The sequence below is a fragment of the Chiloscyllium punctatum genome, chromosome 22, assembly GCF_047496795.1.
Source record: "Chiloscyllium punctatum isolate Juve2018m chromosome 22, sChiPun1.3, whole genome shotgun sequence".
Taxonomy (NCBI): Eukaryota; Metazoa; Chordata; class Chondrichthyes; order Orectolobiformes; family Hemiscylliidae; genus Chiloscyllium; species Chiloscyllium punctatum.
The window spans coordinates 80,737,951-80,752,280 of NC_092760.1; the positions used below are offsets into that span (position 1 = coordinate 80,737,951).

At 43.8% G+C, this 14,330-nt stretch overlaps 2 protein-coding genes across 5 annotated transcripts in view; one reads left to right on the forward strand and one right to left on the reverse strand.

The window, feature by feature from the left end:
- kif18a (kinesin family member 18A) overlaps positions 1-11,262 on the reverse strand; it is a 103,049-nt gene extending 91,787 nt beyond the window's left edge. The window contains exons 1-3 of one of the 3 annotated variants that reach the window (XM_072592715.1): positions 11,144-11,262; positions 3,614-3,985; positions 1,382-1,539 (exon numbers count right to left, since the gene is read on the reverse strand). In XM_072592715.1, coding sequence (XP_072448816.1) covers positions 1,382-1,539; positions 3,614-3,974 — 519 coding nt within the window. In that variant the 5' untranslated portion in view covers positions 3,975-3,985; positions 11,144-11,262. Of the gene's footprint in view, positions 1-1,381; positions 1,540-3,613; positions 3,986-6,815; positions 6,962-10,482; positions 11,072-11,143 lie in introns of those variants that run through there. The other 2 variants (XM_072592716.1, XM_072592717.1) reach the window with 2 other exon arrangements.
- Positions 11,167-14,330, forward strand: part of mettl15 (methyltransferase 15, mitochondrial 12S rRNA N4-cytidine) — a 142,695-nt gene continuing 139,531 nt past the window's right edge. Inside the window, exon 1 of one of the 2 annotated variants that reach the window (XM_072592719.1) lies at positions 11,167-12,325. In XM_072592719.1, coding sequence (XP_072448820.1) covers positions 12,014-12,325 — 312 coding nt within the window. In that variant the 5' untranslated portion in view covers positions 11,167-12,013. The remainder of the gene's footprint in view (positions 12,326-14,330) is intronic. The other variant, XM_072592720.1, reaches the window with a different exon arrangement.

Below are 14,330 nucleotides of genomic sequence, written 5' to 3' on the forward strand. Positions count from 1 at the left end.
CTATGCCTCACCACGCACTTCACTTGCAACAACAAAATCTACACAAACCAATGGAACACCCATGGGATCTCCGATAGCAGGGTTCTTAGCAGAGGCAGTAATGCAGAGACTTGAACAACTCTGCCAACTAATGAACCCAAAATATGGGTCCGCTACATGAATGACATCGTTATCATCACTCAACGAAACAAAGTAGAGGAATGCTTCAAGACCTTCAATATTATCCTTACTGGCATAAATTTCACTGAAGAGGACATCAACAACAAACTGCCATTCTTAGATGTCATAGTAGAGTGAATAGCCACTAAAGAACTTCAAACTAGCATCGACAGGAAAACAACACATACGGACCAAATACTGAACTACAGAAGCAATCATCCCAACATTCACAAAGGAAGATGTATTGGAACATTATTTCAAATGTGCCACCACACACTGCAGCACAGAGGAACTATGCAGAGCAAAGAAAAATCACTGATACAGTGTATTCAAAAAGACTGGGTACCCAATAAACACAGTCTGCCAATTTCTCAGCAACAGACCCAAACAAGCAGGCAAAACATACCCAGAAACCCTAGTCACTCTCTCCTACATCAAAGACAGCTCAGAAATGAATGTCAGACTACTCAGACCTCTTGGCATCATGGTAGCCCACAAACCCACCAATACACTAAAACAGCAGCTAACGAACTTGAAAGACCCCATACAGACAAGCAAAACTAATACCATTTACAAAATACCTTGCAAGAACTGTAACACACACTACATTGGACAAGCAGGCACAAAACTAGCCACCAGGATACAGGAACATCAACTAGCCACAAAAAGACATGACTCACTCTCACTAGTATCCTTACATACAGATGAGGAAAGACACCACTTCGATTGGGCCAACACATTTATCCTCTGACAAGCCAAACAGAGACACATACAAGAATTCCTAGAAGCATGGCATTCCAACCAGAACTCTATCAACAAACACATTGACTTGTACCCCATTTACCATGCTCTGAGAAAAAGAACAGAAAATGACATCACCAACTCTAAAACCCAAAAGATAGTGGGTCACTAACACCTATGCTTCACTGGAGGCTCACTGATGACGTTACCTAATATGGTAACGAAATGTCTGAAAGTGAACTTTCCAGTTCAATGAGCAAGCTTACATCCAGAACCTCAACCTGAGCTACCAAATCTTCTCAAAACTCACTAACCTTCAATTTTGGTTGAAGGTTTTTGGAAAAAACTGCTTAGTTAGCTTTTACACAAACAATAGGAAATGGAGAGTGCTACAATATAGCGCAATCCCGTGGAGTTTGTGCATGTGACAAGTATAATTCAATACCTGCAAGAAAACCTTAAAAAAAAAATTAAATCTCACCTCCAGATAGGAGACAGCAACATCACAACATTTCTCATCTTTCATCTGTTCTATTCGATTGTATAATTCCTTCATAGTTCGATACATCACCCCAGGTTGTCCTGCTGATCCTAGCATTGTGTGCGTTTTTCCAGATCCTGTTGCACCATATGCAAAGACTATGTTTTTAAAAAAAATATATAGTTACTGTGTATTCAACAGTAGTTGGTAAATCTAATTAAAACTGCAAACTAAATTTTAATTCAACTGAAATCTATTCAATTTTGCATCATGTTCAACAAACAACAAATGCTGGAGAACACAGTGGGTCAGACAGCATTCGAGGAGAGAGAGGGCAAGCTAACACTTTGAGTCTGGATGACTGTTCATCAGAGTTGAAGTGAAGTGTGGAAGGGGCAAAATTTATGCTCTAGTTAGGGGATGGGTGCCATATGTGTGATGTGGGGATAGTAGGTGCAGAGCGGTGGTGGAGAAATAATGTTGCTAGTTCAGATTTAGAAATCAGAAAGTGAGAATGGCAGAACAATGGTGTGTCTAACTGCCAGACTTGAAAGAAAAAGGAAGTCCCACTGGGGTGGAGGGGAGGGGAGGGGAGGGGAGAGAAGACATAACATGGTGACAGAGAATGTAACAAGTAAAGCTAAAAGGAAGGGAAGAAATGGGAGTTGGTTCACAATTTGAAGATGTGGAACTCAATATGAAGTTCTGAAGACTGTAAAGCGCCTAGTCTGAAGATGAGATATTGTTCCTCCAGTTTGCATATTGATTCTCTGCAACACTGCAGCATGCAGATGACAGACAAGTGGCCATGTGAGCAGGACACTGTATTAAAATGACTGGCTATAGCAAGTTTGAAGTCATGCTTGTACACAGACTAGAGGTGTTCTGCAAAGCAGTCATCCAATCTGCCTTTGGTTTCTCCAATGTAGAGTAGACAACATCAGCTGCAGTGAATACAAAGCACAAGTCTGAAGGAAGTACAAGTGAAACACTACTTCAACTGGAAAGACTGCTAAGGCCCTTGGATGGTGAGCAGGGAGGTGGTGAAAGGGCAGGTCTGTGGTTATATGGGAAGGTGCCGTGGGATGTGGAGGGAGAGGTGGGGTGGTGTTCGTGGTCACGGAATGGACGGGGGTGTCCCGGAGGGAACAATCCCTGTGAAATGCAGACGGGGAGTGATGAAATGATGTGCATGGTGATGCCATTTTGCTGGAGTTGCCTGAAGTGATGGAGAATGATCCTTTGAATTCAGAGGCTGGTGGGATGAAAAGTGAAGAGACGGGAGACCCGATCACACTGTTGAGAGTGATGATAAGGGGCAAGGGTGGATAGGTCAGATGCAGTCGAGTGCCCTGTCAACCACAGTGGCTGGGAAACCATGGTTATGAAAGAAACAAGCCATGTTAGCAGCACTGTGTTGGAAGGTGGCATCATCCAAACAGAAAAGACAGATGAAGAAACTGGAAGAATTGGATAGTCCTTGCAGAATGTGGGGTATGATGAGCTGTAGTGAAGGCCCTTTCCCATCACTGATAGCAGCATAATTGGGTCCTCCTTGTCTTCACTTTTCATCACACTAGCCAATGCATTCAAAGATCATTCTCCGCCATTTCAGACATCTCCATCAGAATGCCACATCTTCCCCTCACCAGCACTTTGCCAGGATTGTTCTCTCCAGGACACCCTTGTCAATTCCACGGCCACCAACAGCACCCTGCCTTCTCAAGGCCCCTTCACATGTAACCGCAGGTGAGGCAGCATTTCACTTCTACCTTGCCAACGTCATGTATTGTATTCACTGCACTCGATGTAGCCTACTCTAGCACCTGCAGTAATTTGCTCTTATATTGTATTGTGTTCAACAGTGCAAACTTTTTCACATTTTGTGGTTTGATAATGTTATCATTAAGAGCTGGAATAAGCAGGTAGCTGGTTTCCCTTTTTTTTAAAAAAAGCCCTAATTAATAGATTTCCCATGGAAACATTTCATAAAAATATTATGCGTTGTGTCATATTCTCCCCCAAGCCAAGTCCCACCTATCCCATGATTAAGGTGTTTAATTGTTATATATGCATTTAATTTTTTTGTTTACACTCTGCCCAACACAACTTGTGGATTTTGGGAGCATATATACATTTCTGACAAGTGTTTTCTACCCTTTGTTTCTGAGCTCTATTTATATCAAGGCATTCTCGATAAATTTAAAAAATAGGAATTATTTAATACTTTACCTGTACAGTTGTATCCATTGAAAACACTCTCCAGTATTGATTTTGTTTCTTCAAATATATCCAACTGCGAGGAATCATTACCAAAAACTCGATCAAAGACAAATTGTAGGTCCTTGTTTTTCCTTTTGTTTAAGTCACGGTGCCGAACTTTACAGCCATAAGAATAGTTAATTTCCTCCTCTTTGGGATCGAAAACCAACATATGCCTATCAACTACATGTACAACTTTATGGTGCTTTTCATTCTGCTCTCTTGCGTTTTCAGGCCGGACACGGACAAAAACTTTCACATGATTACACACATTGTTTTCAGTGGAACGCATAACTGCACACAAATACTCTTCTTTATGAATGTAGCTCATACACTTCTTTCCTGGAAAAATCAAAAAACATATTTAGGTAATTTTATGAAAGCATTGCTTACAGTTAAAGGTTATGTGCAAGACAAGTAGACAACAGGTAATCAACTTTAATGACCATCCCAATCACCAGACCAGTGTCAAGTAAGATAAAAAGCACTGTGGGACGCTTGGACTTTTACTTGGGGAAATTATCAATGCCTTCATAGGCACCCGAAAACCCTTCCAGACAAAAGATGACCCCAGACAGACTACAAAAAGGGGAGAGAAACAGCTCAATCGTATGAAGGCTCTTGGCCCTAACAACATTCCAGTAATAGTACTGAAGGCTTGTGCCTCAGAATCTGCTGCACCCTGACTCAAGCTGCTCCAGTAGAGTTATAACACCAGCAACCACCTGAAAATATGGTATGTCTTACACAAAGACAACAGAACAAATCCAACTCACCTAACTGCCAGGACAAAGTGAGGACTGCAGATGCTGGAGATCAGAGTCGAGACAGTGTATTGTTGGAAAAGCACAGCCAGTCAGGCAGCATCCAAAGAGCCCGAGAATCGATGTTTCGGGCATGAAGGGCTTATTCCAAAAACATTGATTCTCCTGCTCCTTGGACGCTTCCTGACCGGCTGTGCTTTTCCAGCACCAAACTCTCGACTAATTGCCACCCCACTATACTCTTCATCAGAAATAAAATTAGAGGTCATCAAGAGTGCTTACAAGCATAACTTACTTTACAATAGATTTCTCATGAAGTCTCAGTTTGGGTTCTGCCACTGCCTGTCAGCACCTGATCTCCTTGCATCCTTGGTTCAGACATGATCAAATAGAGTCCTGAACTGAAGAGTCACTCTCACCTTGAGTTAATCTTTTTTGTCTGGGTGGTAGCAAGCAGCCCAAGCAAAGAGTAGAAACTCTTCACAGAGTCAAGTCAAGCACAAAAGGAAGGTAGCTGCGGATACTGGAGGTCAGTTATCGCACCCGAATTGGATAAGTAACATAAATACTTTGGCTACAAGAGGACATCAGATGCTAGGAATCCTGCAATGGTAACTTACCTCCCCACTCCCCAAAGGCTGCCAACCATCTGCAAGGCACAAGTGAGGAGGATGATGAAATATTCCACACTTAAGTGGCTGAGTACAATGTCAACAATACCCAAGCAGCTTCAGTTCATCCAGGACAAAGCAGCCCACTTGCTTGTCAAAATCCATACTCTCAACCGCTGGCTAAACATCAGTGTGTACCATCTACAAGATGAACCACAGAGATTCACCAAGCTTCCTTAGATAACACTTCTGAAACTTATGACCATTAACACTTAGAAGGACAAGGTCAACAGTTATACGAGCACAACACCACATGCAAGGTCCCCTCTAAACCACTCACTACCTGGACATGGAAATATATTGCTATTTCTTCAGGGGTCGTTGGGTCAAAATCCTGGAACCGATCCCTAACAGCATCACAAATCCACTATGCCAAATGAACTGCAGTAATTTAACCAGACTCACCAGCACCAACTGAAGAGCAACTAGGATGGACAATAAATGCTGGCCCAGTCAGTGATGCCCACATCATATAAATTAATAAGCAAAATGTCAAATGGAGACTACTGAAAAGACAATCACTATTTTGAAAGTTCCTTGAGATACTACCAACAGGCTCCTCAGGCAGGTCCAAGGCCTTGCCCACCACATTAAAAGTCGTGATTGCACCAAATTGGTTAGCTTCCATTTAAAAAGCTTATATTGAGAAAACAAATGAACAACTTTTACAGCCAGTTATCGTTTCACTTTGGGAAGTCACATACATGATGGTTAATCATCATGCACTAACATTGCTGTCGTTAACCATTGCACACACTTTAATTTGGATACATCTGTTATTTTTCTGTCAAATGACCTTTTGTAGCTGCGAAAGGTTACCATGCAGCTTTCATTGCAGCCCGACTGCAAGGCCCAGGAGAAGAATGAATCTCATGGCAAAAGAAATTGTAGAAACACAATATGCTACCCACAAACATTGATGTTCATTACCAAGCAGGAGAATCAGCATACCCTTAATCTCATCCTAAAAGTATAAAGTGTTACCTACCAAGAACCAGCAGATTAATTGACAACTTATTCCAAAACTCTGAAGGCTCAGGGGAAACCGAACACCGCACATCGCAAAAAATAAGGAAAAGGCAGAATCTAGGCTATCTTCTTAAAATATTTGGAGAGGGACTGGTCTGGTCTGGTCCATAACAAATGTTATTTTTAAGGCTAATGTAAAGTACCATGTTGCAAATGCTATGCGACTGGTCAAAATATGTTAAGCAAAACATAATTTAAACACTATAGTTAAAATATGACCAAAGAAAGAGGAATTTAGGATCACTTAGCTCTACTGGAAAACTTAACAGAATAATAGATACAATAATGATAATTAATTAACTGTTCCAATACAGTAACATACCATAAACACATACTTTGACAAAAAAGGCAAATTTCAGAAAAAACAGATTTTGTCTCACATGCAATCTAGCAACCTAACTTTTGGCTGTAATCAAGAGTGAAAAATAGCTTCACTTCAAGCCCACAACAGCAAGCGCTTAAAGCTAAACCTATGAATGAAAGCAAAACAGAAATCCTGGTCTAGAGAGCTGGCCACACCCATGCATGCAGCTTCTATTGTTCTAACTTTAAAAAAACCCAGGACTCACGCTGTTTACACCAGTGGTTTTGGTAAACTGCTTGTCACCTCTACCTTACAACCTCTCCAAAATAAAACAGGGCAAAATAACCTCAAAGCCACAGCATACGTTTCAAGAGGACTCGAAAGCAAGAGCAAAGATGTTTTACTTAGGTTGTATAATTCGCTGGTCAGACTGCATGTGGAATACTGAGACCACTTTTGTGCCCCGAGGGAAAAAATGCACTGGTATTCGAAGAGATCCAGAAAAGGTTTATAACAATGATCCCGAGGATGAATATCTTGTCATAGGAGCAGCAATTGAGGACTCTGGATCTGTAATCAAGACAGTTTAGAAGGATGAGAGAGGATTTGATTGAGGGGATGTCGAGAAGATGTTTTCACCAAAAGGAAGGATTATAATAAATCCAAGAGTGAAAGAAATTTTTCACATGGCTCTATTCAACTAAGACTATACACTACTCAAAGGCTCTGCACCACACTCACAATAGATGAGCAATAGCCTGCAAACTTCCCCTCCTTTTTCCATGCATTAGTGTCAAACCTGTTAGAATTCCTTGAAGAGATAACAAATAGGTTAGACCAGGGAAACCCAATGGATGTTATCTATCTAGACTTCCAAAAGGCCTTTGATAAGGTGCCTCACAGGAAGCTGCTGAATAAGGTGAAGCCCATGGTGTTCAATGTGGGCAACTGGCATGAATTGAGGATTGGCTGTCTGCCAGAAGGCAGAGAGTTGGGATAAAAGGTACTTTTATGGAATGGCAGCCAGTGACAAGTGGTGTCTTGCAGGGTTCAGTGTTGAGGCTGTAGTTGTTCACTTTATATATTAATGACCTGGATGAAGGGACTGCGGGCATTCTGGTGAAGTTCACCGATGATATGAAGTTAGGTGGACTGGCATATAGTACTGAGGTGGTGGGGAGGCTGCAAAAAGATTTAGGCAGTTGAGGAGAGTGGTCCAGGAAATTCAGCATGAACAAATGCGAGGTGTTGCACTTTGTAAAAAAAAAAGAATACAGGCATGGGGAGTGGGGGGGGGGGGGGGGGGGGGAAATCTATTTTCTAAATGGTGAGAAAATTCATAGAGCCAAACTACAAAGGGATCTAGGAGTGCTAGTCCAGGATTCTCTAAAAGTTAACTTGCAGGTTAAGTCTGTGATTAACAAAGAGAATGTAATGTTGACATTTATCTCAAGAGGGTTGGAATATAAAAGCAGCGATTTCCTTTGAGACTTTATAAAACTCTAGTTAGGCCCCATTTAGAATACTGTGTCCAATTTTGGGCCCCGCACCTCAGGAAGGACATACTGGCACGAGAGCATGTCCAGCAGGGATTCACATGGATGATCCCTGGAATGGTAGGCCTAACATACGATGAACGGCTGAGGATCCTGGGATTGTATTCATTCAAGTTTAGAAGGTTGAGGGGAGATCTAATAGAAACTTGCAAGATAATTCATGGCTTAGAAAGAGTGGATACTGGGAAGTTGTTTCTGTTAGGTGGGGAGACAAGGACCCCTGGGTACAGTCTTAGAATTAGAAGGGGGCAATTTAGAATAAAAGTGAGGAGACATTTCTTCAGCCAGAGTGTGGTTGGCCTGTGGAATTCATTGCCATGGAGTGTAGTGGAGGATGGGACGTTAAATGTTTTCAAGGCAGAGATTGATAAATTCTTGATCTCACAAAGAATTAAGGGCTACGGGGATAGTGCGGGTAAGTGGACTTGAAATGCCCATGATTAAATGGCGGAGGGGACTCTATGGGTCGAATGGCCTAACTTTCACTCCTATGATACAAAAAATACAAAGCGTCAGAGAAGTAGGGCTATGAAAAAGCATAACAGAAATCCAACCATAGAATAGACCTGCATCAAGAGACTTGGATGTGCCAATGTTAGAAAAAGGCAGCTCAAATGTGGCTCAGGCGCAGAGGACATTGAAGAGCTCCAACAATCAAGATCATACCTTGTCCAAACACCAAATGGCACTGTTTGAAGAAACAGGAGTGTCTTTGTAAAAATGCCAATAACTGCATGAACTGCGCATTCTGATCCCCCACAATGAAACCACAACAATACAGTCAAAGAATGAAGGGAAGATGATCCTCTGAAGAAATTTAACATGCAGACCGATTGCGAATTCAAAGGAACTTTGCACATGTCGAATTTCCCAATTTCCCTGTAAAATACAAAGGCTTGCTAGCTTCCAAACACAACTGAGACAATTGATAATTTGCAATAAGTGGAAACTATATCTCTTCACAGAAGGAAAGGAGAAAGAAAGAAATTATCAAATATTGTGAGAAATCATTGTATACAAAATCCATACTATTTTAGAAGGTAATTTACAGGTACTTGAGAGCATCAACAAGGGCTAAGTTGGCAGCACCTCGACCTGCAAGTTCCCCTTTGAGCCATTCAGCATCCTGATTTGAAATATATTGCCACTATCACTGGGTCAATATCTGGAATTCCTTCTTAAAATGGCATTGTGGAGAAACCAGAGCATGTCAACAGCAGTGGTTAAAAAAGACAGTTTATCACTACCACTTTCTCAAGAGCAACCAGGGACAGACAATAAATGCTGGCCAGGCAGCGACACTAACATCCCACAAATAAATAAGTTTAAGCACAAGATTTTATCGGGAAGATGTTGTGAAACTTGAAAGGGTTCAGAAAAGATTTACAAGAATGTTGCCAGGGTTGGAGGATTTGAGCTATAGGGAGAGGCTGAACAGGCTGGGGCTGTTTTCCCTGGAGCGTCGGAGGCTGAGGGGTAACCTTGTAGAAGTTTACAAAATTAGGAGGGGCATGGATAGGGTAAATAGGCAAAGTCTTTTCCCTGGGGTCAGGGAGTCCAGAACTAGAGGGTGAGGTTTAGGGTGAGAGGGGAAAGATATAAAAGACCCAAGGAGCAACTTTTTCACGCAGAGTGTGGTACGTGTATGGAATGAGCTGCCAGAGGAAGTGGTGGAGGCTGGTACAACTGCAACATTTAAGAGGCATTTGTATGGGTATGTGAATAGGAAGAGTTTGGAGGGATATGGGCCGGGTGCTGGCAGGTGGGACTAGATTGGGTTGGGATATCTGGTCAGCATGGACGGGTTCGACCGAAGGGTGTGTTTCCATGCTGTACATCTCTATGACTCTAAGATTTCAGGTATAAGTTCCACTCTAGGCATAAGCACAGTAAAATAAAACAGAAATGACACTCCCGTGCAGTACAGAAGAATGCAGCAGTCATTTGAGTTGAAAAGTTAAATGTTTCTCTCTTCACAGACATTGCCTGATCTGCTGCTCCAGTCCTTTTTGCTTTTATTACAAAGCACCAAGCTGTCACATTTAATCTTTCAGATGAGACAGTAAATTGAGGGTGGTCCCATTTGCCCTTTCAGTTAAATGCAAATTAATCCATATGGAAGTCTTTTGAAGGAGAATCAGTGGAATTACGCTACCTTTTTCTGGCCAGTATCAATTCCATAAATCAACAGAAAAGGAAATAAAAAGCAACTATTTAATCTGGTTGCCACATCATTGCCTACATTCAAGAGTGTTGAATACCATCGATACAGTCTGTAATAGCAGGAGAGAAAATTAGGTCTGCGAGGAGCATCTCAGATAGAAACAAAGTTACCAAATTTAAGTGCTATGGGGCCATTCTTGGGACACAAGAACTTGATGCCAACAAAGCCAACAGCAGAAGGTACAGGAAGGGCAATGGCAGCTGAGGTAGCATGGCTGTAAATTAAGTGAGGTGAACCATCAGTGGAAAAGATCAGTTAAAGCTCGCAAGGTCATTGGTGAAACTGTCTCACCTCAGATGCAGCCAGTCGCTCGCGGAGTACGACGTTTTGGCTATTTCACATCTCCCACAGTGTTTGGGTGCAGCGGCGAATACGTTTATACGCACGAGTTAGCTCAGATAGTTAAAAGGCAAGTTTGCAATGCGGAATAATATATATATAAACAGAGTGGGGTTTCACCTCCCTCACCAGCTGAGGACTCTCCTTCCCAACCCCTTTTTTCAGAGGAGGCGTGGTGACCCTCAGGTCAAACCACCATCAGGCACTTCACCTGAGGAAACAGCAAGCGCTGCCAAAAGCTGGTGGTTTAAAATTTTAACCTGGTGTAACCTGGTGCCGCGTGACCTCTGACCTTCACCACCAGTCGAGACAACAGCTCTCACGGTCTTCTGGCGGCGACTCTACCGTCCCTTTATATCGGACACACAGCCTGTGGGTGCAGACCGGGTCCCTTCACACTCCCTCCCGGTTACTGGGTGTGGGAAAGAAGATGGAGGTCCCGGGGCGGGTGGTGGAAGAGTGACCCACCCAGAGCCCATTTTTGACATAGCCTTCTTCTGACATTCAGGCGTCCCAGCGTCCGCTTTTACAGAGAGACAACTGAGCGGGACTGCGATCCGCGCAAACGGGGTAGAGAGGGTGTGTGTGAAAGGGAGATGATTTATACACTCACCGGGTTCCCTGTTTTACCCGCCACTCAGTCGCTCCCGCCGTGACCCCCTGTTCCGAGGGATCCCGCCAAAAAAAATTCAAACCCCAACCGTCCCCGTCTGCGAGCGCGCCCTCCCATTGGTCGGGGACTGCGCATGACGTCAGCACCGGCCCAGCGCCTCCACCCCTCTGCAAGTCGCGTCGGACGGTTGGGGTGTTTCCTCGATTACCGTCCGGGTGGGACGAGCCCACTTCTTAATGTCGAGCGAGTGTACCCTCAATTACCGTCCGGGTTGGGCGCCCCATCTCACAGTACTATGGATGTCCCCTCGATTACCGTCCCAGTGGGACACCTTCTCCCCCAATACTGTCTCACGGCGCCTTGGGTGTCCCCTCCATCACCCTCCGGGCGACCATTCTCTGTGAACAATGTTTACCTGTCTACCAAGGCCTCACTGGGAGGCGAATTCATCGGCGATCTCACCCTCCTCCCCCATACTGCATTTTAAAATTTATCTTTGCAAGTAGTTGTAACTCTTCTCAAGTCGAGAATGAAATATGCCTTTCATAACTATATGGGCCCACTATTTTAGGCCTCTTGGTTGCAATAGTATTGTTGGACAGGGTTCAAAACAAATCCGATTTCAGGGATGTTAAATGGGCGGACGTTGTCCTGTCAGTGATATTTTAGGAAGCGGATTTTCTTAATGGTCATGACAAGATCGGTGCGAAATTTAAGCGGTGACGTTTACGTCCAATATTCCAGAATGAGAGAGGGGGCGGGGAGGAGAAAACATGTGCGCTGCTCAACCGCAGTGTTTCCGGCTCGGTTGTAAAAACACACCGACTTGGCTCTGTTAAGGGTAATTGTTCACCTCACCAGGTAAATATCATGCCCTCCTGGGTCATGATGAGCTGCAGGCCCGTCGGAGCTGCTGCAGTCTGGCTGGGTAACCGTAAATTTCAGCTGGCCAATCATCCAGGCCTGGGCGGCTGGTGTTGGAATCTGCCGCCTCTGGCCTGCAGAAGGGGCATCTCCCAGTCGGCTGCCCTTCGGGAGGGTCACCATACTGAGGGTCCAGCCTGTCTGGACCCGGCCACCAACTCGCAAGAAAGGGAGAAAAGTTCATTTTCGCCTCCGTGCTGGCACAGACCTGTGATGGTTAGGGAGGTGATTGATTTTCTGTCACCCAAACCGGGGCAGGTGAGTCTGAACTTTGTGGTCACCTACAATTTATGATTGAGCTTTATCAACCCTCTCCTGTCCATGAATCTGTTCTTTGTATTTTATTCAATAACAAAAATGGCTGGAGAAACTCATCAGCTCTAACAGCAATTGTGGAGAGAAAGCAGAATTATTGTTTCGAGTCCAGAGTCCGAACCCGAAATGTTACCTCTACTTACCACGGATGCTACCAGACCTGCTGAGTTTCTCCGGCTATTTCTGTTTTCCTGTCAGATATTCAGCACACGCAGTTCTTTGTTTATTTTTGTACTTTATTGCCTGCAAGCAACTTTGTTGTTCAGTGTTATAGAATTTGAATACTGCTGAAAAAGAGAGACGTTTTACCAAGTTGTTTGTCGCACACGGTTGCTGATTTTGAAATTCAGATTTTTCGTCTTTGTCTTGATAATTGTAAGACAAAAAGCTTCAGCAACTTATATTTATTTGTACACTGGATGTGAGCTAGCCAGAGGCTAACATTTGTAGCCCCTGATAAAGTGGTGAGGAATACCATTTGAACCTTTGCACTTCATGTGAGGCTGGTCCAGGATTTTGATCCAGTGGCAGTTAAGGAACAGCGACATAGTTCCAAGTTAGGGTATTGCTTGTTTTGGAGGGAAACTAGTTTCTAACCAGCAATTCTCTAGTTATTAATGGACAACCAGATCGTCTCAACTCCTTCTATGCTCCCTTTTGAGCAGAATTTCTGCAGAGAGGTAATGCCTGTTCCAACAAGTCCTGACGAACCTATCCCAACACTTACTGCATCAGAGGTCAGGTCAGTTTTCCTTAGTGTGAATCCAAGGAAAGTGATGGGACCGGATGGAGTTAAAGGCCGTGCACTCAGAGCATGGGAGAGTCTTCTCTGACATCTTCAACCTCTCTCTGCAGCAGGCCACTGTCCCTGCCTGTTTCAAGAGGGCCAACATCATCCCTATTCCTAAGAAAGCTCATGCAGCATGTCTCAATGACTGCCGCCCAGTGGCCCTAATTTCGGTGGTCATGAAGTGCTTTGAAAGGCTGGTCATGGCATTAATCAACTCCAGCTTCCCCACTACTCTTGACCCACTCCAATTTGCCTATCGGACCAATAGATCCATGTCAGATACCATATCACTTGCCGTTTACTCCTTCCTAGAACATCTTGACATCAAGAACAGCTGCATAAGAATCCTACTCATTGAACACAGTTCAGCCTTCAACACTATCATCCCCTCAAGACTGATAACTAAACTTACTGATCTCAGACTAAGCCCCACACTCTGCAACGAGATCCTCAATGACCTGACCCACAGGCCTCAATCAGTGAAGATTGGGGACAATATTTCATCCTCACTAATACTCAACACTGGAGCCCCCCAGGGGTGCATACTCAGCCCCCTACTGTGCTCACTGTATACCCATGACTGCATCGCCAAATATCAGTCTAATGGCATTTACAAGATTGCTGATGACACCACCATAGTTGGTCGAATCTCAGATGGCGACAAAACAGACTACAGGCCGGTGGTGGAAGACCTGGAGAAATGGTGCACTGACAACAACCTAGCTGTCACTGCAGGCAAAACCAAGGGACTCATTGTTGACTTTGGGTGGGATGTTATGCATGCCTCCTACACATTAACAGCACAGAGGTTGAACAAGTGGAGAGTGTCAAGCTCCTGGCAATGGTCGTCAATATAAGCTTTCTTGGACTCTTCGTGTGGATGCACGAGTTACAAAGGCCCAACAACATCTCTTTTTTTTTCCTCAGGCAGCTGAGAAAATTTGGCATGACGGTGAATGCCCTTGCCAACTTTTATAGGTGCACCATTGAGAGCATTCTGTTTGGATGTATCACTACTTGGTGTGGCAACTGTACCATTCAAGATTGGAGACAGTTACACAGAGTGGTGAACTTGGCCCGGACAATCACAAAGTCCAACCTCCCATCTAATAGGCACGCTGTCAAGGAAAGGCTGTCAGCATTCTCAAAGATCCATCC